At 40.0% G+C, this 26,562-nt stretch overlaps 1 protein-coding gene across 1 annotated transcript; it reads left to right on the top strand.

Moving 5' to 3' along the window:
* The first annotated feature begins 1,577 nt into the window (after positions 1-1,577).
* Positions 1,578-25,259, top strand: LOC106553152 (vomeronasal type-2 receptor 26-like). The gene is made up of 10 exons (XM_087707963.1): positions 1,578-1,741; positions 3,571-3,862; positions 6,187-6,308; positions 7,879-7,944; positions 13,721-13,968; positions 15,643-15,884; positions 17,410-18,222; positions 19,942-20,169; positions 22,986-23,112; positions 24,349-25,259. The coding sequence occupies exons 1-10, from the start codon at positions 1,578-1,580 to the stop codon at positions 25,257-25,259; spliced, it is 3,213 nt and encodes a 1,070-aa protein (XP_087564089.1).
* Positions 25,260-26,562: the final 1,303 nt, after the last annotated feature.

Raw genomic sequence — 26,562 nt, 5'->3', positions numbered from 1 at the left:
CTGACTCTCTGTAAACCGCTTAGAGAGGCCTGAAAGGCCTATGAAGCGGTATATAAGTCTACTGCTATTGCTATTACTGCTATTATGATCAATTGGAATTGAGCAACCTTTCTACTTTTCTTTGTGCCACTCTCTGTAAGCCTCCCACCTCTACTGGGGCCAAAGTACCCTCCAGCCTCCTGTCCCACCATCTCTATCTGCCTGTTTTCCTGCATGCCATTTTTGGAATATGATTCCCAGCCCAAGCTGGATTTTTTCAGCTCTTCTTTCTTATATTGTTTTATACTTATGTTTGTTATGATGGATGTACTGTTGTTATTTGCCCAAATTGAAACATGAAATAAAGAAATTTGTCTAAATATTGTCTATTACAGGGTCTCCTGCTTGAGCAAGAAAATACCTCCAAATTCCCTTCCAACTCTTTTATTTTGTTAAATGTGTCTGCCTTCAACAGATGAGCAATCATCCATCTCAACAGATGTTTGCCTAACTTGACAAATAGAACCAAGGTTCACTATAAATCAAAATCAGCAAAGTTCATACTGATGTGTGATTGTTCATGTCTATACTAAACCATTTCGTGATATTGATTATGATGGTTTTTTTTACAAAAGTTTGAATCTAACTTCTTCTGTTTTACTCCCAGAATTCAAATCTTCAGAAGTTCAAAAGTTCAGAGAAGCAATATTTTTCCACCTTACAATTTCCCAAATCATAGTGATTTCCTTGTTGTTTTGAGGCTTAATCTCTTGAGACTTTTCTACAAACTTTAGAAAATGTGACAATGGAGGTCAACAACATGTTTTCCCATCAATGCCAGACAAAACCTTATGTGCTGATTTCATGTAACTGTAAAGTGAGACTCTAGAAAGTGTGCAGAGAAGACAACAAAGATGATTAGGGGACTGGAGGCTAAAACATAGAAAGAACGGTTGCAGGAACTAGGTATGCTTCTTTAATGAAAAGAAAGACCAGGGGAGACATGATAGCAGTGGCTCCAATATTTCAGGGGCTGCTACAAAGATAAGGGAGTCTAAATATTCTCCTAAGCACTGGAGGGTAGAACAAGAAGCAATGGATGAAAACTAATCAAGGAGAGAAGTAACTTAGAACTAAGGAGAAATATCCTGGCAGTTAGAACAATTAATCTGTCAAACAACTTGCCTCCAGAAGTGGTGAATGCTCCAACACTGGAAGTTTTTAAGATGTTGGATAACCTTTTGTCTGAAGTGGTGTAGGGTTTCCTGTCTAGGCAGGGGGTTGGATAAGGAAACCTCAAAGGTCCTTTCCAACTCTGTTATTCTATTCTATATTTGTGAGTGCAGAAATGATTCTGGAGAAAGAATCATTTAGTGTAGGCAGGGGCTGTGGTCATGCATCTTCCCTTCAGTTGTGAAGCCTTGGCTGGACCTTATCTTGATTAGAAAAGCCCTTGAAGCTTAGATCTTGAAGGAGAGCTTCTACAACTTGTAGAGTCTTCTCAAACATTATTCCAAGCAAGAACAGGGCTGGTGGCTCAATCAGGAACAGAAATCATGTTGCTGCTTTTGCTGCTGCTGTGGACCCAAGGAGTCTATATGAATCTGAAGGCTAAATGTCTCTTGACTCTGATGAAGGAAGGGGTGAACCCCAAGAATCATTACAGGCCAGGAGAGTTTTTCATTGATGGCATGTACTCTGCAACAAGGGCTAAGTTTCACCTATTAAGTTTTAGCACAACTCCATTGAATGAATTATTGTGGTAAGTGAATGTCCATTCATTGCATGCAGTTATCTTCCAGTCTACAAATCACTTGATCACTTTTGTTACCTCTAATCTCACTTTCTGTGATATTGTCCGAGTAGAGCTAGACTGGAGAAGAGAGGGTGGGTGCTCCCATTTACCACCACCCCATCTCATAAAAGTGTCAACATTGGACACAAAAATGCAAAAAAAATATTGAAAATGAGATAATCTCCATATTCTTTTTTTCTGGACTCAAATTTACTTATAATATGAAGGAATCACAGACAGGAATTTGTTAAGTCATGGAATTTCCAAACATGTATGAGTGCTTTTTGAACTGATTCTCTCAGGTGCAAGAAATCAGGAATATAAAAAAGATGTTGAGACTCTAGAAAGTGTGCAGAGAAGAGCAACAAAGATGATTAAGGGACTGGAAGCTAAAACATATGAAGAACGGTTGCAGGAACTGGGTCTAGTTTAAGGAGAAGAAAGACTAAGGGAGACGTGATAGCAGTGTTCCAATATCTCAGGGGTTGCCACAAAGAAGAGGGAGTCAAGCTATTCCCCAAAGCATCTGAGGTTAGAGCAAGAAGCAATGGGTGGAAACTAATTAAGGAGAGAAGCAACTTAGAACTGAGGAGAAATTATCTACAGTGAGAAAAATTAACCAGTGGACCGACTTACTCCAGAAGTTGTAGATGTCCCAACACTGAAAGTTTTTAAGAAGTGATTGGACCACCAGTTATCTGATATAGTATAAGGTTTCCTGATAGAGCAGACCAAAAAAAAACCCAAGGTCCTTTCTGTTACTCTGTTATTCCATGCTAGCCAGAGGTGCATTGTTGATGGTTTGGCCCGGATAGGGCGAACTGGTAGTAGCGGCAGCAGGAGGCTCCGCCCACCCACCCGGACGCTTCTGTGCATGTGCAAAAGTATCACACATGCCCGAATTGGCAACCCACCACTGATGCTAGCTCTCTATAAGAATCTGAACTAAGAATGGTCAAAGCAAATTAGCAGTAGATAAGAGTGAGTGGAATTCATGGTGGGTTGGACGTAGATCTCTTGTGAGTGTGAAGGGATTCAAGACTGATGACATGCTTGACCCCTCCCTTGGGCTCAGCCAAATCATCTCCTACAGATTCCTGGTTTCATACCCATGTAATGATTTCAATATCAGTTAAGTCTCCATTCAAGGACTTCAAAACCTAAATTTCCCCAGCGAACATTTGGCTTTGTTAACAGCCACAGCTACTCCTCAATGTGTGTTTGTGTGTATGTGTCTAAAGGTGAGGATGGTGCTCTGAGTAGCATTTCCAACTTTAGGGTTTAATGGTCCCATATTTATATAGAGGGATAGATCAAACTTCCAACTCTTAAATATTTCAGAAGGTAACTTCCATCACAAAATGGTATCATGTCTTTGAACCTGACCTGATGACTTTTATTAAAGCAGTTTATTAGGTTTTCTTAAAAGATAACTTTTTTTAAAAAAATGTGATTCATTCAGAATGGACCTGAGGTGAGATGGTAGTCACTTACTTTCCCTACCGGTTCACAAATATGAGTGTGCTTACACACTTGCTTCACTCACAAGTGCCCCGTCCGCACATGCGCTCAGTCTTCCACCATGTGCTTTGGCTTGAAAGCATGCCTAAATAGGACAGCATAGAGCTGGAGCAAGTGGATGGGCTGACCCCTGGTTTCCACTATCAGTTCAGCTGAACCGGTCTGAACCGGCTGAATACCACCTCTGGACCTGAGTCAATTATGCATTTTATAATAAAAAAAAGTGAAATCAAATGCGTTTTATTGATTGCGTTCTAATATGTTGATATTTGCAGGAGAGCATTTCCAGAATACTGGAAAAGGCTCTCCTTCCTTTTTGCTGTCCAGGAGATCAACAAGGAATCCAATCTCTTGCCCAACATCACCCTGGGTTACAATATTTATGAACAATATTTCAGTGCACAAATGACTTCGGATGCTCTGCTGGACCTGCTTTCAGATGGGGAAGCCAATGTTCCCAACTACAGCTGTGGAAGACAGAGAAATGTCATGGCCCTTCTAGAAGGGGCTGAAATAGATGTTTCTATCCAAATTTCAACCCTATCAGGGATCTACAAAGTCCCACAGGTGTGTTTGTGCTGGGAAGAGAAATTTTAGTTCTGTAACAGTCACTCAGAGGTCTATTAAAAGTGAACAAAAGGAAGAATTAGGAGTGATGCTAGGATGTGAGGTAGTTTAAAAAGTCAAAAGTCAAATATCTTGGAGTTAACATTTTAACTTCAAATGGGAAATTATATAAGCATAATTATGAACCACTTTGGCATAGTATACAGACGGAGATGAAAAAATGGGAGAAATTGCACTTATCTTTGCTGGGTAGGATAGCGGCAGTGAAAATGAACATTTTACCAAAAATTTTATTTCTTTTCCAAATGTTACCTATACTTAAAAAAGATGCGAATCTTTTAGAATGGCAGAAGGGTATCAACAAATTTGTATGGGCAGGAAAGAAGCCGAGGGTAAAGATGAAAATAATGCAAGATGTACGTGAGAGAGGAGGATTGAAACTACCTAATTTAAAACTATATTATGATGCAGTGGCATTATCTGTAATTAGTGATTGGACTCATTTAACCAATGATAGAATATTGAATATTGAGGGACACGATCTGGTATATGGTTGGCATGCTTACCTGTTATTCAACAAAAAATTGGATAAGAATTTTAAAAGTCATATTTTAAGAAATGCTTTACTGCGGGCCTGGAAAAAATACCAATATAAATTAAATGACAAGATACCCATGTGGGCAATTCCTAGACACGCAATTGAAAATATGAATATAGCACAAAAACAGGATAGAATTACTTACAGACAGCTTCTTACCTCAGAAAGGGGGGTATTACAATTAAAATCCTTAGAGGTATTAAAAGAGGAGAAGGTAGTACAAACATGGTTCCAGTATGGGCAATTACAGGCTAGGTGGAAAATAGATCAAAAAATTGGTTTTATCCAAGTTGAGGATAATTTGTTTAAACAAATAAGAGATCAAAGCTTAATGCATATAAAGAGGATATATAATGTATTAATACAGATGGATTCGGAAACAGAATTAGTCAAAGATTGTATGATAAAATGGGCTCAAAATATTGAAGAACCAATAATGTTGGAGACATGGGAAAGAATCTGGGTAAGAAATGTGAAATTTACACAAGCTCAAAATCTGAGAGAAAATTTTTACAAGATGTTCTATAGATGGCATTTAGATCCTAAAAAGTTGGCTTCTATGTATCCGAATGTACAGCCTAAATGTTGGAGGTGTGGTTCTCTCGATGCTACATACTATCATATATGGTGGACCTGCCAAAAGGTTAAGGCATTCTGGATAAAAATATGGTGGGTTATGCAAAATATCTTTAAAAGAAGGATAAAGTTTACTCAGTTATTTTTACTAGGTATATGTACTGATTTTACAGTGGTAGAGACTAACTTGATTCTGCACCTAATAACGGCAGCAAGACTGTTGGTGGCGCAATACTGGAGGAAGGAAGACTTGCCTACAATCCAAGAATGGACATTGAAAGTCACAAACTTAGCCGAGATGGCTAAAATATCGGCATATCTTAAAGATCACTCAAATGAGAGATATAAACAAGACTGGAAAAAATGGATTGACTATATACAAAATAAATATGGGACCAAGAAATTCCAGTTAGCCTATGCTTAACATCAGAAATTATTTAAATTGTTTAAAGTTAGTTCAGCAAGAAGAAGCTAAGGTCAAGGTAGAATGTCATTGATTTCTTTATTTCTTTTTTCTCAATAGATTTTAGACTGTGTTAGTTAAAAATCCACACCGTGTACAGGTTCTGGGAAGTCAGGGGGGAAGGAGGAGGGGGGTTGGGGGGTGGAGGGAGGGAGGGGCATACAAAAAAATTGTACTTCAATGTTTTAATGATTGACGAATGATGAAATATTTGTGTTTTTTTAAAGAAATAAAACCTTTGGAACAGAAAAAAAAGTGAACAAAAGAGTTATATTATGTACTGTATTAAGTATAACGGCTCAATATGCAAACGGAGGGAAGGATTAGAAGAGACATATTCCCTCTCACTCCAAGAGTTTTCATCCTAATTTAATCACTGGAATGGTTTGCCATCAAAGATTGTAGATGCTCAATCACTGGAGGTTTTAAAGAAGAGATTGGATATAAACACCATTTATATGGTACAAGGTCTCCTGCTTGAGCAGAGAACTGAACTAGAAGATGTCCAAGGTTTCTTCTAATTCTGTCATTGTTAGTTTGAAAGATTCTCCACCAGAGAAGCTAAAGCCAATGAAATCAATTCATAAACATTTGCTAGGAATCAAATCGTTGTTTCAATCAAGCCAGAATTCTTTTCTTTAATTTTGGATGGGCATTAAATAAGAGACACCTTTTGTTGCTTTTCAGATCAGCTACAGTTTTGTTTCCCAGACCTCAAGTGATAAAATTCACTCTCCTTTCTTCTACCCGATGCTCCCTGCTGAAGGACTCCAGTACCCAGGGATGGTCAAGCTGCTCCTTCATTACAGGTGGACTTTGGTTGGCCTGATGGCTCCAGACACTGACCAGGGAGAGAGGTTCAGGAGGATATTAACTTCTATGTTGCTAAGGAATGGCATTTGTCCAGTTTTAACACAAACGTTTTCCAAAACAATTTATAAGGTGTCCATAAATATTGATCCATACAAAAACTGGAGACAGGTGAATGTGTTTCTTTATGGGGCGGAGGATTATTCATTCAATATAGGGCTGAAGATCATACAACTAGTATTTGAAACTTTGAAGGAGTCGGTTAGAGGAAAAGTCCTGATCACGACAATACGATGGGATTTCACCATTTTCTTGGCACACGATGACTTTCCCGTTCAATTCCTTCATAGCATTTTTTCCTTTCTGATGAAGAGGAGCCACATGGGAAAATACGGTGGGTTTACACATTTGTACCCCACCATGCATTACCTTGCACAGACATCTTTTATATGCTCCTACATCACGGATGCCTTTTCTGTGAAAGTTTGGAAACGGTGCAGAGAGAGAGAAGAACTGGAGGTTGTGCCCCTGCAGGAGATGGATCAGATCCTGTCTCTGGATAATTATTTCATTTACAACACTGTCTGGGCTGTAGCCCGGGCCTTACATGCAACCTATTTATCCAGATCTAAGAGGGCAAGGATCAAAGGGGGGAAGCGCTCAGAGTCTCCAAGGCTGAAGGCTTGGCAGGTATTTTTTTCTGCTACTCATCATTTTCTGCAGATAAGAATCAGTTTTATACATGGGAGAACTATATATATTCTCATGTATGTGTGTGTCTGTGTGTGTATTATAATAATTATATATTCTATATATATTCCTATATTGAAAGATAAACATTAAATTGGATCCCAACTTTCCAGATCATCTCTCGTTTGAATCCCTTTCTCTTGTTTCCTTTCTTTATCAATAGGTTCTTTAATAAAGGAGAATATTTGTAACTCAGGGTTGAAATGAGATAATACAATACAATAGCAGAGTTGGAAGGGACCTTGGAGGTCTTCTAGTCCAACCCTCTGCCTAGGCAGGAAACCCTATACCGTTTCAGACAAATGGCTATCCAACATCTTCTTAAAGACTTCCAGTGTTGGGGCATTCACAACTTCTGGAGGCAAGCTGTTCCACTGGTTAATTGTTCTAACTGTCAGGAAATTTCTCCTTGGTTCTAAGTTGCTTCTCTCCTTGATTAGTTTCCACCCATTGCTTCTTGTTCTACCCTCAAGTGCCTTGGAAAATAGTTTGACTCCCTCTTCTTTGTGGCACCCCTGAGATATTGGAACACTGCTATCATGTCTCTCCTAGTCCTTCTTTCTATTAAACTAGACATACCCAGTTCCTGCAACCATTCTTCATATGTTTTAGTCTCCAGTCCCCTAATCCTTTTTGTTACTCTTCTCTGCACTCTTTCTAGAGTCTCCACATCTTTTCTACATCATGGCAACCAAAACTGAATGCAGTATTCCAAGTGTGGCCTTACCAAGGGATTATAAAGTGGTATTAACACTTCACATGATCTTGATTCTATCCCTCTGTTTATGCAGCCCAGAATTGTGTTGGCTTTTTTGGCAGATGTCAGACCTGCCTCAGTTTGAGTCTCCATATGAGAATGAGCCTTAACTCCATTTATCAGGAAAGGTAGGGGGGGTCAGCAATATTAAGTATCTGAGGGTTCAGATAACCAATAATCTGAATTGGTCTCTCCACACGTCATCTTTAGTGAAGCGTGCAAACCAGCGTTTCCATTTCCTGTCTTGGATGAGAATAGCAAATCTTTCTCCTTCTCTCCTGGCCACTTTTTACAGCGATATGACTGAGAACATTTTAACAAACTGCATCACTATTTGGTTTGGTGGTAGCAGTGCCTCAGATAGAAAGTATATACGGAGAGTGGTGAGGACAGCAGAGAAGATTACAGGAAGCTTGCTTTCCATTATTCAGGATGCTGCTTATAAGCGCTATGCACTTAGAGCTCAAAGCATCATTAGAGACCCCACACACTCACTTTATGGTCTGTTTCTGTTGTTCCCCTCTGGGACAAGGTTCCGAAGTATTTTGAGCAGGACTACTAGATTCTGTAACAGCTTTGTTCCCTATGCCATCCGTGTTGCAAAATTCATTTTTCTTGCCATGTACATCTATACATCTGAACTAGACTGATTTATGTTCCTTGCAGCCATCTAATCATTAGCACTCTTTCTGAAAGCTTCTGCCTTAGTGTATTTTTGGGTTTAAAGTGTGTTTATATATTGTGTTGGTTGAAAATCCTCCTGAGCTTTTCAGATATTCATGCAATGTATGGACATAAAGTTTCTTTTTGGGCTTCATTTTACTTGGAAAATTTATCTGATTATCTTCATTTGGTATGTAGACAGTGAGATCTTCTGTTTATCCCCAACACACCATAGAATGTTGGGTATCCATTGTAAGAATAATCATTCTATCTTCTATGCCAGCTTCACTCCTTCCTTCAAAGTTCTCAGTTTTACAATAATTCCATAGAAGGAGTTTATTTGAATGAAAATGGAGACCTGGCATCGGACCTGGACCTTATGAACTGGGTGATTTTCTCCAAAACCTTTATTAACAAAGTAAAGTTTGGAAGTCTAGAAAGACAAGGATCAAAGGATTTCACATTTATGATCAATCCAAATTTGTCCTCTGAGATGGAAGGGTTGAAGGTGGGAATATGTTTATTTCATGCTTGCTGAACCTCTTACCAATTAGATTGCATTCTTTGGACAGGAACTGTCCAATTTCTCTTGGACAAATTGAATCTCATCAATTTGTCCAAGACAATTCTTTGTTTAACTGTCTAGCTTTTCATAAGAAATGTACCCTTATGTATTTATTATAATTAGAAGATAGAATAATGGAGTTGAAAGGGACCTCAGAGGTCCTCAACCTGCTGCTCGAGCAGGCAACCCCATATTATTTCAGACAAATGGTTATCCATTCTCTTTTTGAAAGCCTTCAGTAATGGATCACTTGCAACTTCTGGAGGTGAACCATTCCACTGGTTTATTGTCCTCACTGTTAGGAAGTTTCTCCTTAATTCCAGGTTGCTTCTCTCCTTGGTTAGTTTCCAACCATTGTTTCTTGTTTGGGGGCTTTGGAAAATAGTTTTGAACAGTGCTATCACTGTTCCCTTAGTCTTTCTTTTCATTAGACTAGACATACCCCAATTCCTGTAATTGTTCTTCATGTTTATTTATGTTTATTAGTTTCACTAATTTATCTATTAGTAGTTATTATTTGGTTTATTTATTTATTATTTATTAGTCCTGTTAAATGTAGTTAGATTTGATTCATGGGCAACAGGATTAATTTTACCAAAGCAAAATATCCATTCTATTTTTCCTTAAGTAATTACGTGTATATAAATGTAGAGTGTGAATCTAAAACTTGCAGTCTGAAAAATGAGGATAACATGGAAGCAATATCCACCTGAATCTGTTGGATGAGCTCCAGCATTTTTATAGCCTTCAAAATAAGTGAAACTCAGTCTTGAATTTCAGATCACCAAGTCCTTCTGCCTTCTTTGTCTCCTTTCATGAAATAAATTTATTTTCTGAATGTTTTTCTCTCTCTCTCTCTCCTCAGCCCTTACCTCCTTCCAGATGTGTAGAAAGCTGTCATCCTGGATTTGTGAAAGTAGCCCGGGAAGGGGAGCCCATCTGCTGCTATGATTGTCTTCCTTGTGCAAAAGGAACCATCTCCACCCAGGAAGGTAGGTAAGACTTTAGGAAGAAGAGAGACTCTAGTCATTTTCTGTGCAAGGTCCTAGTACGGAAGTAATAAACAAGTTTGATGAACACAAGTTCTTTCTAAGGTATTAATCTCATGGAGTTTATCAAACTGTCTTCTGATTTCAGATTCTGGGTTCCCCTCCTGGGATCTCCTCACATCTTCTCAGCATTATTTGGTCTTCTAAAGGTTTGGTAACTGAGATAATGATTTTGCTTCCTTCCTATCCTTTATCTTTATCATCCAATCTATATAATGGTCTTATGACTGAACTGACAGTTTTGGTTTCTTTGGAACATAAAGTTGTGTCAGGGAGTTGTTTTCCCTGGAAAGACATCTTTTGATTTGTTGCTTGGGTCTAAAATTCTCCTTCCTTGCTCATGGTGGTGGCGCAGTAGTTAGAATGCAGTATTGCAGGCTGACTCTGCCCATATCCAGGAGTTCGATCTTGATCTGGTCAAGGTTGATTCAGCCTTCCATCCTTTCAAGATCATTAAAATGAGGACCCAGATTGTTTGGGGTAATATACTGACATTGTACACTTCTCAAAGTGCTATAAAGCAGAATTTTTTCTCCTAGGTATAATACCGGAAGAGTTTAAGAAAGATACACTTTATCTAATTATACATGTACTAACTGCAGCACGCATAACTTATGCACAATATTGGAAAAAAGAAAATATACCATCAGAGCTAGATATAATCAGAAAAGTGTTGGCCTGTGTGAAAGCAGATAGTCTCACTCTTGAACTTAAAAATAAAGGGGAATCAGAATATTTTAAAGTCTGGAACAGATTTTATGATTGGTATAAGACAAGGTGACAACTGGAACAAACTGTATATATTGTGATTGGACAGAAGGATAGACAATGTATTAAGTAGGCTAATAGTTAATGGTTGAGACTAGTTGTATATAATGTGAATGTATGGTCACTTCGACTTCGTGGTACTGCATTGTTTCAAATGTAAAAATAATAAAAATATATTCCAAAAAAAGTGCTGTAAAGCACTGTAGAGTGGTATATACGTGTTTTTGCTATTTCTGAAAACCAAATTAAATATACTCAGCAGAAGTTCATCCTCTATGTGAACAGCGGAAGACAGTCCCCATTTTTTTCTTATTGCACATTCATTTCCTTCACATACAATTATTCATGCTTTTCCTATTTCCCAATACATTAAAATATGTGACTTATGAGAAATCTTACTTTTACTTCTTACAGATGCAGAAAAATGTACCAAATGTCCAGAAGATCGACATCCAAACATCCTTCGAGATAATTGTATTCCCAAGATTAAAACCTTCCTATCCTATCAAGAGAATCTGGGGATCATCCTGGCGTTTTTTGCTTTCTTCCTCTCTTTCCTCACAGCCTTTGTCTTGGGAATCTTCATTAAATTCCAAGACACTCCAATTGTCAAAGCCAACAATCGGGACCTCTCTTACATCCTCCTGGTCTCCCTCCTGTTTTCTTTCTTCACCTCCTTCTTGTTCATTGGCCAGCCAATCAGAGCCACCTGCCTTCTCCGACAGATAACCTTCAGCATCATCTTCTCAGTTGCCATTTCTTCTGTCTTGGCCAAAACAATCACAGTGGTGCTGGTTTTCTTGGCCACAAAACCAGGGAATAAAGTTCAGAAATGGCTGGGGAAGAGCTTGACCATCTCTATTGTCCTTTCTTGCTCTGGTGCCCAAATAGTCATATGCAGCAGCTGGCTTGGCACTTCTCCCCCATTTCCTGAGTCTGCTCTGCACTCTCAGCCTGGAGAGATCATCCAACAATGCAATGAAGGATCCATCACCATATTTTACTGTGCCCTCAGCTATATGGGCTTCCTGTCTGCTATCTGCTTCGTGGTGGCTTTTATGGCCAGGAATCTGCCTGGGGCCTTCAACGAAGCCAAGCTGATCACGTTCAGCATGCTGGTCTTCTGCAGTGTCTGGATCTCCTTTGTGCCCACCTACCTAAGCACCAAAGGAAAATACATGGTGGCCGTGCAGGTCTTCTCCATCTTGGCCTCCAGTGCTGGATTGCTGAGCTTCATTTTTTTTCCCAAATGCTACATTATTTTCCTAAGACCAGATTTGAATACAAAAGAACATTTAATGTCAAAATAAAGTAATCAAGTGCATTTTGTATAGCTGGTTCCCAAAAATTCATATTTTACCAGTATTGGACACTTTATTGAGCTTTTTTTTTTTTTTAAGTAAACGAAAGCTGAACAACATTGTTTTTTCCTCTATTTCTCCATTATTTCAACTTTATTATGTCTTCAGATGATGGAAATAGTCTACCAGCTTTTTAATAAATGTGATTTTCCCTTTCTCTTTGCTACTGGGTGTTTAGAAAAGTTCATAGGTGTGTATGGATGCTTTGGGTGAGCGTGTAACAGAATTTTCTCAACCAACGACACAAATATTTTGAAGCACATTTTTTAATTTGATTGCAAAAAGTGGGGCTAATGTGATCTGGAATCCCACCTTATGCTCTTATGTAAATTGGAGCAGAGTGGTGATAAGATAAAGAAGCAAGTTATCTGAACTGCTAGAAACAACAAGAATTTGATTGGATATAGAATCAATATCTAGTGAGGTTGATGAAACAATTGATTATGTGTCATTATGCCAGCTCTTATAAAATTTTCTCCATGACAAACCATGCTTAAAAAATAGACTCCCGAGCTCCAATTTTGACTGTGACAATCTCCTGCAACCCTCTGCCAGCAAAAACAGAGCTTGGGAATGTTGCCCACAGCCCTCACGAGCTCCAGTTTTAGCTGCAATGTCCTCCTGAAACTCTCTGCCAATGAAAACGGAGCTCAGGAGGGCTGTATGCAGCTCTCACAAGCTCCATTTTTTGCTGTCAGAGGCAACACAGGCTGGTCCACTGTTTCCAGGCCAGCCCTGTGGGCCAGAACTAACCACCCCATAGACCCCGAATCTGGGCCCCGGGCACACATGCAATAGATGCTTTGCAGATTCCTCAGCATGGTCCTGAATGTGAATCTCAGGATCCCCTTTACCCAAAAGGATCTGGGTCATTTTCAACAGGGCTGCCAATTGGCTATCTGTAGGTGTAATAAGGGAGGAGAAATATTTGTGCTTTTCCACATTTAGCACCATGAAATAGGTAGGCATTAACAATGGCTGTCACTTGTGTTCATTTTTTTTGTTCTGTGCCAGCAGTACTCCAGACATCTTGTAACCCAGAGATCTGGAATACCTAACTGGTATAAGACATTAGAATCAGGTTTCCCGGAAACATACTGCCCCATCACCCACCCTACCACCCCTGATCTTTAATCACTGAGATGATTTATGGTTCTTGTAGATCAGGGGTATCAAACTCAAAGCCTGGGGGCTGGATCCAGCCCATGAGGTGCTTAGATCCAGCCCACAGGGCTGCCCTGGAAATAGTAAAGGACCAGCCTGTGGTGCCTCCACTAGCTAAAATGGAGCTCGTGAGGGTCATGTGTAGACCTCTCCCAAGCTCCATTTTTGCTGGCAGAGGGTTTCAGGAGGCTATCACAGCCAAAAACAGAACTCAGGAGCCTGCTTTTTCTGCCAGAGTGCTCAGGCCACCACAGGCACCCCTGACACAAGTGACATCATGCTAGGCATGGCCACAATCCTGATGCAGCCCTCAATGAAATCACCTCTGTTGTAGATTCTTAGGAGATCCTAATCAAAGAGGAGGTGACAGCAAGAGTGGGTTCTTAGTCACTGCCACTCACACTTTGATCACCTCCTGTCTGGACTATTACAAGGCACTCTACATGAACTCTGACTATCCAGATCCTAGTTTTGAGCAATCTTTTACATGGTCAAAGATCCTAATATTTTCCCCCTATCAATCCACGTCAAGCCAAACAGCATTGCATCAGCAAGCTCTTGCAAACATGTTTTTCTCCAGATGTACCTGTGACCATGGAGTGACAGAGAAAGTTGGCGATGTCACCAAGGAGAAGCTTCTCCTTATAATTAGCAAAACCATAGCAATTGCTCTTTCTCCTGGTCCTCACCAACCCTCCAAAGTTTGCCCAAAAGAATCAGACTCAAGAACAACCCATGTGGCAATTTGCATCAGCCTGTAAAGCAAGGGAATAAATGTCTCCCCTCTTACTTAAGAGCCAGGAACAAGTTGTTCAAAGGTAGAATTGAGTTCTTCCCAAACCCTGAAATATGTGGAAACCATGAGTGGCTCCATCTGCATTGAGAAAGACACCTAATGTGTCTTCAAGTGGGCTTTACTTGCCTCCAACTTTCCTTCTGATTGAGAAGAGGGGTTGCAAGGCCATAGAAAGGATGAACCTGCAGCATTTGTTTCTGATGCTAATTCTGACCCACACTGCCTATGGGGTGCAGAGGGTAAAGTGTCCTTTGACATTGGAACAGTATGGAATGGAGCTATTGAATCACTACAGGACAGGAGATTATCTCATTGGGGGCCTACTCTCTCTAAGAAAAATTCAGTTCCGACTGTACAATTTTGACATCTCTCCCTCAAGCATACTTCATATGTAAGTTTCCCATAGTTGCTACTGATTTCAGCTGGTTCAACTATCAAGAATCATTGCCTCAATTCTCTGCCTGCCTTAGATAGCAGAATTCTCTGTTGACTTTAGGGAAAATACATTAGGAACATACATATTTCTATGAAAGCTATACAGGAATGAATGCAGCACGGAGGAAGAAGATGAATTAAATCCTGAGGAATTGTGAGATCATTCTGCTCTTATTCTGGTTAGGATCCTCCCTCTGTGAATCCATCAGAGTTGCCCATGTTAGACTAAGGGGAAAAACATGTTTTGAGAAATGTTTCAAAGAGCAATAGTTAGTTTGGCAATGAGAAGGAACTGCTGGGTCTCCACGGTTCATTAAAGGGATGGAACTGATTTTTGCTCTAACAGAGCAAAAGATAGAAGTGCAAAAGGTAGAAGTGGATCCAACAGGAATAAATATAAAGTAACAGATTTCTGCAAAACATTCAGAAATCCTTCATCATGATAGTTGCTCAGATAAGCCTAACAGATGGATATTGCCACCATTTCTTTCCACCGGTGAGCCTGTCTTGGATGAATACAAGCTGGTGTTTGATATGATTAGGAACATTGTGACACTGTCTTCCCAGGCCTTTAGCAGCCTGAAGTGAGGTGCCATTTAGTTTCAGACAACCTCTTTCCTACCATTTGATGTTGATTGCTAACATACTTGTTATTTTCCCAGACTCCCCATAATCTCCTAAATGGATTAGGGGCTGGGAAACACAGGACCAAGTCTATCCATCACCCTGGAAGCTCAGTGGGTGACTTTGGGGCAATCACTGATTCTTACTCAAACTACTTAGCAAGTTGTTGTTAGGAGATACTGCTACATGTGCCATTCTGGGTTTCTGGGGTCAAGGTAGTATTGTAGTTAAGGTGTTGGATTGACAAGAGGGATGGAAGACCAAGGTTCTACCCTCATTTGTGGACTGAATTACTTTGAGCCAGTCCTTGTCTCTTAGCCCAATCTAGCTGATGGGTTTATTTTGCAGAAGAACTGCCAATATACATGTGAACTTCCTATCCTTCTTATTTGCCCTGCGAGGTGTCAACCAGGATCCCCAGATCTTATCCAATGTCACCCTAGGCTACAGCCTTCATGAGAATTATTTTGACACAAAAATAACTACGGATGCTTTGTTCAACCTTCTCTCAGCTGGACAAGCAAACATCCCAAACTACAAATGTGAAAGAAGTCAGAATCATCTTCTGGCTATCCTTGAAGGAACTGACTCTGAGATCTCCATCCAGGTTTCAACCATGTTGAGCATCTACAAAATCCCACAGGTATTTTGGGGGGGGGGGGGATTTACAAACTAATTTAGGTACTCATTAGGCATCTCTTTATACTCCTGCATCACAAAGTATTCAGGACTCTCCTCCAAACTCCTTCTAGCTGATCAATTTCCTACTGGAAAGATCATGTCCAGAATCTTACACAATACTCCAGACTCATCGAGACCTAGCTTTACATGTTCCAAGAATGGGCCACCGATATACCTTCCCTCCAGCACCCTTGAGGTAAGACTTTGAGTCTTCCTAGGGAAAAAAACTAATAAATAGCCACACTGAAGTGGATGGGCAAAGAAAAATGAGATTGCATAAAGATTTTCCATTACAAGGGCAAAATAAGATTCTGCAATGTTTTTAACATATTTATTTTTCTTTTATCACCAAAGAGAAAATGCAAAAAAGAAAAAGGGAGGAAAACAGATTAACAAACATCCAACATTAACAATGAAAAAAGGGATCTTATGTACAAAAGAAAAAGTAACATTAGACAAAAAAAATCCATCATGGCTGAATGCTGAAAGATACATCAAAAATTAATATGTATTCCTCTCCTTATCTAACAGGTCTACAGATAATTATAAACTTTCCCATCTCTATTTAACCAAAATTCTATATTAGATAAACGAATATCCCAGATGTGGAAATCTATTTGTCTAATAATTGAATTGACTCAACATGACTATATACAGTATGTTAAAAAAAAAAAGCCAGTGAACAGATTACCGCAAAGGTAAAATTAATCCCTCTGTTAGCCATCTGCACCATTTAACATGTAGAAATCCACAAATGGCTTCCAGTCTATTATACAATTGTCTAATCCATTGTGTTTCAAAATTTTCTAATGCCTTGATCTGCAGTACAGGGGAGATGGATGACATAAAAATTTAATTCATTCATTCATTAATATGCAATCCTCCATCCATGGCAGGAATCTTCATGCTATTCTAAACAAATGGTTTTGTTTGAAAATGTCCAGTGATACTATAGGTCCTCATGGCTTCAGGAGACAGGCTGTTCCTCTCTCATGGTCCTCCTTATTTCAAGTCTGAATCTCCTTCTGCAAAGATTCCATCTCTTGCTTTTTGTCTTGGATCCATACCTTCTTCCCTGTGATACCCCATCAAACATTGGAAAACTGTTATCATGTCTCCCCTTAGCTTTCTCCTTGATCAGTTCTTTTAGCCATTTTAATAGGATCCTGACAGTTGGAAAACATGAAGAAAATTCTTTAACTTCACAATATATGGACAGATTTAACCAGAGTTTCAATTGGGAAAAATCTGACCATCCTAGACCAGGCCAAGTCCAAAAATGTGGAGCATCATCCAGATGAGAAGGACACTCCCAAGCAAGGGAAAAAGCATTCCCCACAAAAGGAAAGAAACTCTCTCCTTACACTCATGGTCTACCTAGGAATGGAAGAATCTTTCCTCCTTCATAAAGATCATTATTTTTCCCCTTAAAAATCTGAATCACCCATATGTCAAAAATGTGGATCAACTTTCCCTTTCTTTGTCAGGTGACTTATGCTTTTGTTTCTCAAGTTCTGAGCGATAAAAACCAGTTCCCCTTTTTCTACCGGACAGTTCCTGAAGAAGGAACACACTATTGGGGTATTGTCAAACTGCTCCAGCATTTCAAGTGGACATTAACTGGACTAATCGCTGCTGACACAGAGAATGGAGACCGATTCATAAAGTCCTTCTCAGCTCAACTGGTCAGAGTTGGGGTTTGTGTGATTTTCTCAAAAAGATTCTCGAGACTGAATAAGTACAGTCTGGTCCAGAACCATCCCATTCTATTTCACAAGTGGAGGCAAGTCAATGTATTGATTCATTACACGGAAACTTATGACTTCTATGATGGATTGCTGATGATTCAACAGTTGACGGTTGGCTTGATAGAGCCCATAGCTGGTAAAGTATGGATCACAACAGCTTTGTGGGATTTGACCCGTGACTTGACTTTTTTTGAATTTCTACTTTTCCAACACATCCATGGTATTTTTTCCTTCATGATCCAGACAAAGCAAAGGACAACATACGACTTATCCTTTTATTATTCTTGTGAAAGGTTTGCAGATCATGCATTCCATTGTTCCTACACAAAGCACCCTCTGTCTGTGAAAGCTTATAAAAAATGCACGGAGAAAGAAGTGGCAAACATCCCTCAAGAAGAGATAGAAAATATCTACTCCCTGGATAGCAACCGCATTTACAATGCCATCTGGACTGTGACACGGGCGTTCAATGCAGCCTATTCCTCTCTTTCCAAGAGGATAATCAAGGACAATGGAGACGGGGAGGAAGTTCAAAGGATGCAACCATGGCAGGTATTTCCCTTCTCAGCACAGAGACTTCCACTGAATAAAGACTCTAATTGTTCTGACCCAGGCTTCCTTAGAAAGCAAGAAACTAAGTTTGGTCCCTGCAAAACCTCTTTTATTTACACGACAGTGGATTCCTTTCATTCACAGCCAGCAAGGCTTAGCAAACAGTCTTTCAGAGGAATGTTTATCCACATGCACCTTATCTCATTTGGAGTGCTGCCAGATACCTAGTTTTCAAACTCAGGCCAAGGCAAACTTGGCACAGAGTCTCTTAAAGTCACAAACAGAATTTTCCACTCTTGAACTGACCAAATGAACAAATTGGAAGGGTCCAATCACCCCCAAGGTGTGGCTTTACTCCTAAGTCCACCATTCTTTCTTAATTGTCCTTGTTTTCCTGCAGTTCAGCATATGCGCACACTGGGAACAGGCTCCAGCTGTTCTTCTGCCTCACTGCTAACTCCCTTTTTGCCTCTGACACAGAGCCCTCGTCTGAGCTTTCCTCAACCCCCAGGTCTGGCCCATGTTCCTCCCCAACCTCTTCACTGTCTGACTCTGCTGCCAGGTCCACTGGCTGTTGGAGAGCCATAACACTAATAGCCAGTTCTATAACTGTGATCTCAAGAATCTAATCAACTATAACCTTCAGGTCCATACTAATCACTGAGCTGAATAAGGACATGCTTCCCAGCCCACCTCAAATTGGACTGAAAGAAAAAAGAAAGTCATTAAGGTGAGAAAAATAGAAGGCACAACATTTAGGGAGAAAAATAAATCAAGCATACATACAAGAGGAGAATTCTTGGCTTGGAAACACCATATCTGAGAAAAGCTTGGATGTCCCCATTTACAACAAGCCCAAACATGAGTCAGCAGTATAACAGAGCTGCTTAAAAGGGCTAGAACAGTTCTGACCTGCCTGAGAAAAAACATTATATCAAAGAGAATTCATCTCCTTCCTTTCAGCACTAGTGAGTCATGCTTGATGTATTATGCACAATCATGGGCACCATATTTCTAGAGGATTTTGATGGGATAGTGAGGATATGGTGTTGACCACTATTTTAGAGGCTTTAAGGTGTGTACATTCATAAGGAAAACATATATCAAGGGTTCACTATCTTGAAGAGTTGAGGTCAAATATTAGTTGGAGGCACCATATCTCCAAATGCAAATCCATGGGAACAGAAAAGTTTTCTATCTTCTACTCAGCTTGCTTATTTGTTGAATTATTGGTTTTAACTTAAACTGTGGCCACATTGAAGCAGAACACACTCCTTCAACCAGTAATTGCACCAGAGCTTCAGTGAATTAATATGTGATCTGTTCCACCGATTAATTGTTTGTAGCTATTAGAATATTTCTCCTTAATTCCAGGTTAGTTCTCTCCTTGATTAGTTTCCATCCATTGTTTATTGTCCTGTCCTCTAGTGCTTTGAAGAATTATTTGATGCCCTCTTCTTTGTGGCAGCCCCTAAAGTACCTGAACACTGCTATCATGTTACCCCTAGTCCTTCTTTTCTCTAGACTGGCCAAACCCAAACCCTGCAACTGTTCTTCATATGATCTTTCACTTGTGGTGGGGGAAAGAGACAGATGGAGCCCCTTGGTTGTTGCAGGAGATCTGAACCATCCAAGATTCAAAAGGGGTATTTGCAGAAATAAAATGTCAAGGTTTTTTTTGTTATTTATTCCAACTTTCTTTTTGCTTTGCTTTGCCAGCTTCACCCTTTCTTGCAAAACTCCCAATTCTACAACAGCTCTATGAGTGAAGTGTATTTGGAGAAGAATGGAGAACTGGTAGCTGATTTCAACATTGTGAACTGGGTGAGGTTTCCAAATAGGTCTGTTGTTCGAGTGAAATTTGGGAGTCTACGAAGACACAAATCCTCAGGACTCAAGTTCACTATCAATGAGGATGACATTGTGTGGCCAAATTGGCTTAACCAGGTGAGGGGAAATTATTTCAGATCATTTCAATGCATTGATTGTATCTGAAGGGCACAAAATTTTATAGTTCAATTTCTGTTGATCAGTTTTAGCTTTGCTAGTTTATTGTGGGAGGAACCAATCCCGAGCAACGTTCAGATAAGTGAGAAAGGGTGAATTATATGGAGGAGATAAGAGGTTCTCAACCTGTGTCTGTGGACTCCTAGAGGCTGTGATGTCATCACGGGGGGTCCACAAATGTTTGATAAAGCAATCTAGCACTTTAAATCTTGAGTTACGTCTTGGTGGTCCATGGACATGGTCCCTGGCCATAAAAAAGTATTTAAAAGGGGTCTGTGGTGAAAAAAAGTTTGAAAACCATTAGCATAGATGTCGCCTAACTGAACAGAAAAAGTGGGAGAAAAAGCTTTTAGATTTAAATCCTAGAGTTGAGACAAATCTCTATGAGATAGAGAGAAAATCAGAAAGAAATGATTAAATAGAAATTAGATGATAGGGGAGGGGCTTAACATCATTGTGAAATGATGGACTTTTCCAGGGCTCTGGGATCACCGTCAAATTCAAGTTGCCTGGACGGTCCAATTGGACCTAAACCGTCCCGTAGAGACGGTGATAGGTAGGGGTATATCCTGCTGATCCCAGAGACACCCGCAAAGTTTGTGGTGATCCGGGAAAAAGCCCCTCTTCCCAGTGACTTTGAGTCAGCCATTAGGCTGCTGAAATGGCAGTCAGCTCTGTAACGCAAGGGCAGGAGAGAAGCATGTCATTTTGGTGAGAGTTTTAATTTTCTTTTTCTATTGGAGAGAGAACACCCTAAAATTGGAAATTTTATTTAAAAATAAAGACTGATGAGAGAACAAGCAGCTTAATGCATAGATAATTGAAGGTTTCCTTTTTTCCCTCTTTACTGCCGGAAGCCGGATTGTACTTTCATTGCAACTTACTTTTTAAAATGGACTGATACTTTACCTTTTTCTTTTTTCTTTAGTGGGCATTTTGGAAACATTGATATAATTAAGTTTGAACTGTTTAAAAATTTCCCTCTTTTTACCTTTGCTTAATGAATTATTGTATTTTTCTTTTCTCAGCTTTCCTTTTTTTAGTTGTTTTTTTTTTTTAATAAAAGGTGGAGTGTAAGAGAAAGACTGAGAGTGGGTAACAAGTATCACTGCCACCAAGTGGATTTGAAACAATGTTTTTATTTTTATATGAATGTTTGGAGAGAAGCTGTTTCCTTGTTCAAGGTTGTCTAGTTAAGACTTGATAGTGAGAGGAACACAATTGTTTATACAGGTGTCCCTTGTGAAACTTTCAATGTCTAGAAACCTACCTTGAAAGAATTTTTTTTTTTAAGGGAAAGCCCAGAGTGACCTTGGAAAGACTTTCACACTACAAAAGCTTTGAACTCCTTTTTTTGGTGGCAGTATTTACCTTACTCTGTTATGGAAGCTGTGACTCCTTTCTGTCTCCCTCTTCATTTTTGAATTTTTGATATATTTTTTTGAAGCATTTTGCGAGCTTGTTTTAAGTGGATTGGACCAAAGCAACACTTAAATATTTTTTTCCTCTTTCTATCTACAATTTTTGCATTTTCATATTTCTAATTTTTTTATTTGGGAATTGTTCCCTTATTCTAATTTTTTTTCCTTGTTCCCCTTTTTTAGTTTCTTACTTTTTCTTTTTTCCTATTTTTAATTGGAACCAATCGGATAAGGGCATACAAGAGACCAAAGATTTTTACTCTTTTGGTTTTTTATATTATTTTATATTTTTCTCTTTCCTGTGTGGTTCTTCTGTTGCCCCCTAATCCCTTTTTGGTGTTCTATTTTTTATTTTTTGATGTCCCCATGGATACGTGGGACCACAATTTCAGCTTACACTACATGGATTAAAATACAGAAAAGAAAAAATTTGGAAGATGAGTAAAGATGGCCCTGCCCCTGCCTATTTTTGGTCCTTTTTTGGCCTCTTTTGCACGCTGTTTTTCGGCCTGAAAAATGGCCCAAAAAAGCCCCCAAAACCAGCCAAAAAATGGGCAGGATCAGCCTGTGATGGGATTAGCCTGAACCAGTCAAATCCCAGCTCTGTTGTGAACTGTCAGCTTCAAGTATCAAAATACTTTGTTTTGCCTTTGGCCCAATGCACCTCTAATTAGACGGTGACAGGTTTCACCTAAGGTTGTTTAAAATACAAAAAAAGAAAGCAAGAAGGTGAGTGGCTGGGAGGCAGGGATGAGTGACATTGGGTTGGCCACACCCACCCAGTCACATGGCGACCCGGTCATGCTTACCCCCAAGCCTGAGAACTGGTTGTTAAATAATTTAAATCCCGCAGGCAGGCAGGTAGGCAGGCAGGCAAGCAGGCAGATGAGAAAGCAAGATAAACAGAAATGACAGACAGAAAGATGAGAGAGACAGAGACAGAGAGAGGGGGGAATTTCTAGCTGTGCCAGGTTTAAACTTGATCCCAGAATATTTATGGTTCATGGTCCACTTCATCAGATGCATGCAGTATGTTCACAAGAGAGATGGACTTCTACCTGAGGCTCTACATTAATTGCAAACCAAAAATCCAATGCTCAGTAGGATGAATTTTCTATCTTAATTATGATAAAGGGAATAAAACAAAAAGTAGGAAGGAAGTAACGGAGGAGTGGAAACAAAGAAGCAAAGTTTATTGTCTTCGTTGAATAGATCTGGATTTTATGGTCAGCTTGGCAAAGCTCCAATGGTTGGCCAAACCATCACTATGTGTCATTTCCTTAGCTAAATCTGTCCCAAGATTTTTAAAAAACAAATGAACGTTTATTCTTTTAGAGTCTGCCACCTTCTCGGTGTGTGGATAGCTGCCGTGCAGGATTTGTTAAGGTAATTAGGGAAGGTGAACCAATTTGTTGCTACGACTGTGTTTCCTGTATGGAAGGGACCATCTCTTCTCAAGAAGGTGGGTAGTTTGATTTGATTTTAAAATTTACCAAAAAGGTTTTTGTTTTCCTAAACTTGAATACTCTCTTGTTTGGCTTCTTAATTCACAAATTGAATTGCTGTCAGCCATTGGGAGCTCATAAGGTCATCAGACGGAGACAGGAAGGTCTTCTTTCAGAGGTGCTCTAGTGCAGCAGGCCCAACCCTTTTGGGTCTGTGGCCTGGCAATGGGGGGGGGGGGGGTTTGGTAGGGAATAGTTGCATGCATGCAACATATTGTGCATGTGCAAATAAACCTTTGTACACTTGCCCAGTGCTTGAGCAGACTGGTTCCAACAGGCCACAGACCAGCAGCAGGCTGTGGATAAGGGGTTGGGGACCCCTGCTCTAGTGAATTTTGCAATAAATATAGTATTAGGTGGTTTCAAAGGTACATTCCAATTCTTATGATTTGTAGGGAGTCATGGAGTTGACCTTGGAGAAGGCATCTGAAAGCTCTTAGGCCATCAACAAGTGAATAAGCAGCATTTGTTGAGCAAGACTGCAGAAAAGTATTAGGAATAGGATGCCTTCCACCCCATAAACTCCATCATATACTGTATACTGTAAATCTTTGTATCTACAGTATTTGTATCAATGTTCATTTCTAGCCTTTTCTGAAGTCCATTTACTGCAGGCCATTCTTAGATGTTCTGGCTCTTTCATTTCAAAAGGTATCTTTTATTTATTTAGTGTAGGGCATTGTTACATTAGCTAGGAGACTCTCATGCCAATGCAGAGTAGTATTTTGGTTGCCTAAGACTGATAGCGCTGTTTAGCTTGTGGACTTTCCAAAGTATGACTGGGGGGGCTCTGCACCACCAAGAAAGATGAGTGTGGCTTTCCTGCAATGTCATTAGGGCCCTCTCCTTCTACTGAAGCTACCTTGTGAATGTGTGTCTCAATCAGGAAGGTCCAGTGCCAGCAGGAATCTAACCCACTGCACAAAGTAGCAGCTCATCTCCCCACCCAAGTGGTACCTATTTATCCACTTGAAAATAACATGCTTGTGAACTGCTGGGTTGGCAGAAGTTGAGGCGAGTGACAGGAGTTCACCCCACCCCACAGTCCTAGGACTCAAACTGCTGGAGCAAAGACCATCTCCAGTGTCATTAAGTCTGACTTTAGCTGACAGACCTAAAAGGCATCCCTCAGATGATATAAAAGAATTGGAAACAGGATTAAATAAAAGAAAGGTTGCTTTGATTCTTTGCAGATGCTGAGCGTTGTACTAGATGTCCAGAAGACCAATATCCAAACAAAAATCAGGATGAGTGCATTCCAAAGATTATAACCTTCCTGTCCTATAATGAACCTTTGGGAATCCTCCTGGCTTCCTTTGCCCTTTTGCTCTCTTTCACCACACTCTTTGTCTTAGGAATCTTCACCAAATTCTTGGAAACTCCCATAGTCAGGGCCAATAACCGGGATCTCTCCTACATCCTCCTCATTTCCCTCCTGGGTTCCTTCTTGACCTCCTTCCTCTTCATTGGCCATCCAAAGAGAGCCACCTGCCTTCTCCGACAGACAACGTTCAGCATCATCTTCTCAGTGGCTGTTTCATCTCTCTTGGCCAAAACAGTCACAGTGGTCTTGGCCTTCTTGGCCACAAAACCAGGGAATGGAGTGAGGAGATGGTTGGGGAAGACTTTAACCTACTCCATTGTCTTTGCCTGTTCTGGCGTCCAAGTGATCATCTGTATTCTTTGGTTGGGAATTTCTCATCCATTCCCTGATTCTGACATGAACTCCCAGCCTAGAGAGATTATTCTGCAATGCAATGATGGAAAGATTGCCATGTTTTACACTGCCTTAGGATACATGGGCTTTCTGTCTGCCATCTGCTTCACAGTGGCTTTCCTGGCCAGGAATCTACCTGGGGCCTTCAATGAAGCCAAGCTAATCACCTTCAGCATGCTGATCTTCTGCAGTGTTTGGGTGTCCTTTGTGCCTGCATATTTGAGTACCAAAGGGAAGTACTTGATAGCTGTGCAGGTCTTCTCCATCTTGGTTTCTAGTGCTGGCCTGCTGGGATGCATCTTCATCCCTAAGTGTTACATTATTGTCCTGAGGCCTGATCTCAATATGAAGGAGAAACTAACAATGAAAAATAAAATAGAAACATAACTGACAACATTATTTCTTCGGAGTCCAATTTTCACACAAGATTTTCAATCATAAATGACCATTCCTTAATGGAAAGTTCTATGTCTCTGCCCAGTTTTATGCAAAACACCTGACATGTTCATACAGAACATAAATTTGTCTTTATATGATCCCTCTCATGGTGGATCTTATTTCCTTGGCAGCCTCACAAAATATTATATTCACCTGTCAAATAAAAGCAATTAACTGATAATAAGATTTATACATTCTGTCTTTGTTCACGATGTAATTGGACTGCCATTTGATGTAAAAAAAGAGAAATGTGATTTTTATGAAGCTGTTTTTCAAAATGATATTTATTAAGTCCAGCTGCCAATGTTTGGCTATTTAATATTATTCCAAAAATGAAACAAAATGTAACTTTCTATTTCTTTTCCATGCCATGATATAAATGAACTATCATTTGTTATTACATATGACTTTTCCTCTTCTCTTTACTGTTGAGTCCATTGAATTTGCGGGGGGGGGGGTTGGGAGGTGTTTGCCAAGAGGGTCGATTCAAACATTCATTTTTTTAAGAGAACAGCCTACCTGCATTGGCAACGTAGAATGAGCAAGATTTCTCAGGCCTTTTGCTGGGCTTGGGGAAAGCTAAAAGAAATCAGACATAATAAAACCAATTGGAAATGTTTTGGCTGTTCTCCATTTTTCTTTACATAAATAGGAAAAGCAGTGGCTCTCGTCAGCTGAGGATTGTCCCCAGCTAACTGTATACTGAAAGCCACATTGCTCACAAGTCAAGACCAACTAAACCTATATTGATGTATGACCATCCACATCCATCTTTAAAACCTCTCTTGATACTGGACAGTATAGAGCATGGGTGTCAAACTTGCTATGTCAAGTTACTGTCATGTGACATTTCACAATGTTTTTCTCAGTGGTGGGATTCAATTTTTTTTACTACTGGTTCTTTGTGCATGGCTTGGTGGGCGTGGCAGGGGAGGGATACTGTAAAATCTCCCTTCCCTCCCCACTCCAGGGGAAAATTACTGCAAAATCCCCATTTCCTTCCAATCAGCTGGAACTCAGAAGGTAGAGAATAGATGGGGGCGGGGCCAGTCAGAGGTGGTATTTACCAGTTCTCCAAACTACTCAAAATTTTCGCTACCGGTTCTCCAGGACTGATCAGAACCTGCTGAATATCCATTTTTCCCTTTCACAGAGTGGGGTGGGCATGGCCTGTGCATGACGCATCGAGCCTGTGGACCGCCAATTCAAAACCCCTACTATTGAAGCATTTTAGAAGAGATATTTGTGCTTC

The sequence above is a fragment of the Thamnophis sirtalis genome, unplaced genomic scaffold (genome assembly GCF_051295495.1).
Source record: "Thamnophis sirtalis isolate CommonGarterSnake01/CBP01778 unplaced genomic scaffold, rThaSir2_p1.2 scaffold_3, whole genome shotgun sequence".
NCBI classification, from domain to species: domain Eukaryota; kingdom Metazoa; phylum Chordata; class Lepidosauria; order Squamata; family Natricidae; genus Thamnophis; species Thamnophis sirtalis.
This window is presented reverse-complemented; position numbering and strand designations above follow the sequence as displayed.

Bases quoted from the DNA above. Each gene is read 5' to 3' on its own strand.
- LOC106553152 (XM_087707963.1), top strand. From the start codon at position 1,578: ATGAATCTGAAGGCTAAATGTCTCTTGACTCTGATGAAGGAAGGGGTG. The intron at 1,742-3,570 runs GTAAGTGAATGT...TGATATTTGCAG, and splicing joins CCATTGAATGAATTATTGTG to GAGAGCATTTCCAGAATACT. The intron at 7,945-13,720 runs GTAGGGGGGGTC...CCTCTGTTGTAG, and splicing joins AACTCCATTTATCAGGAAAG to ATTCTTAGGAGATCCTAATC.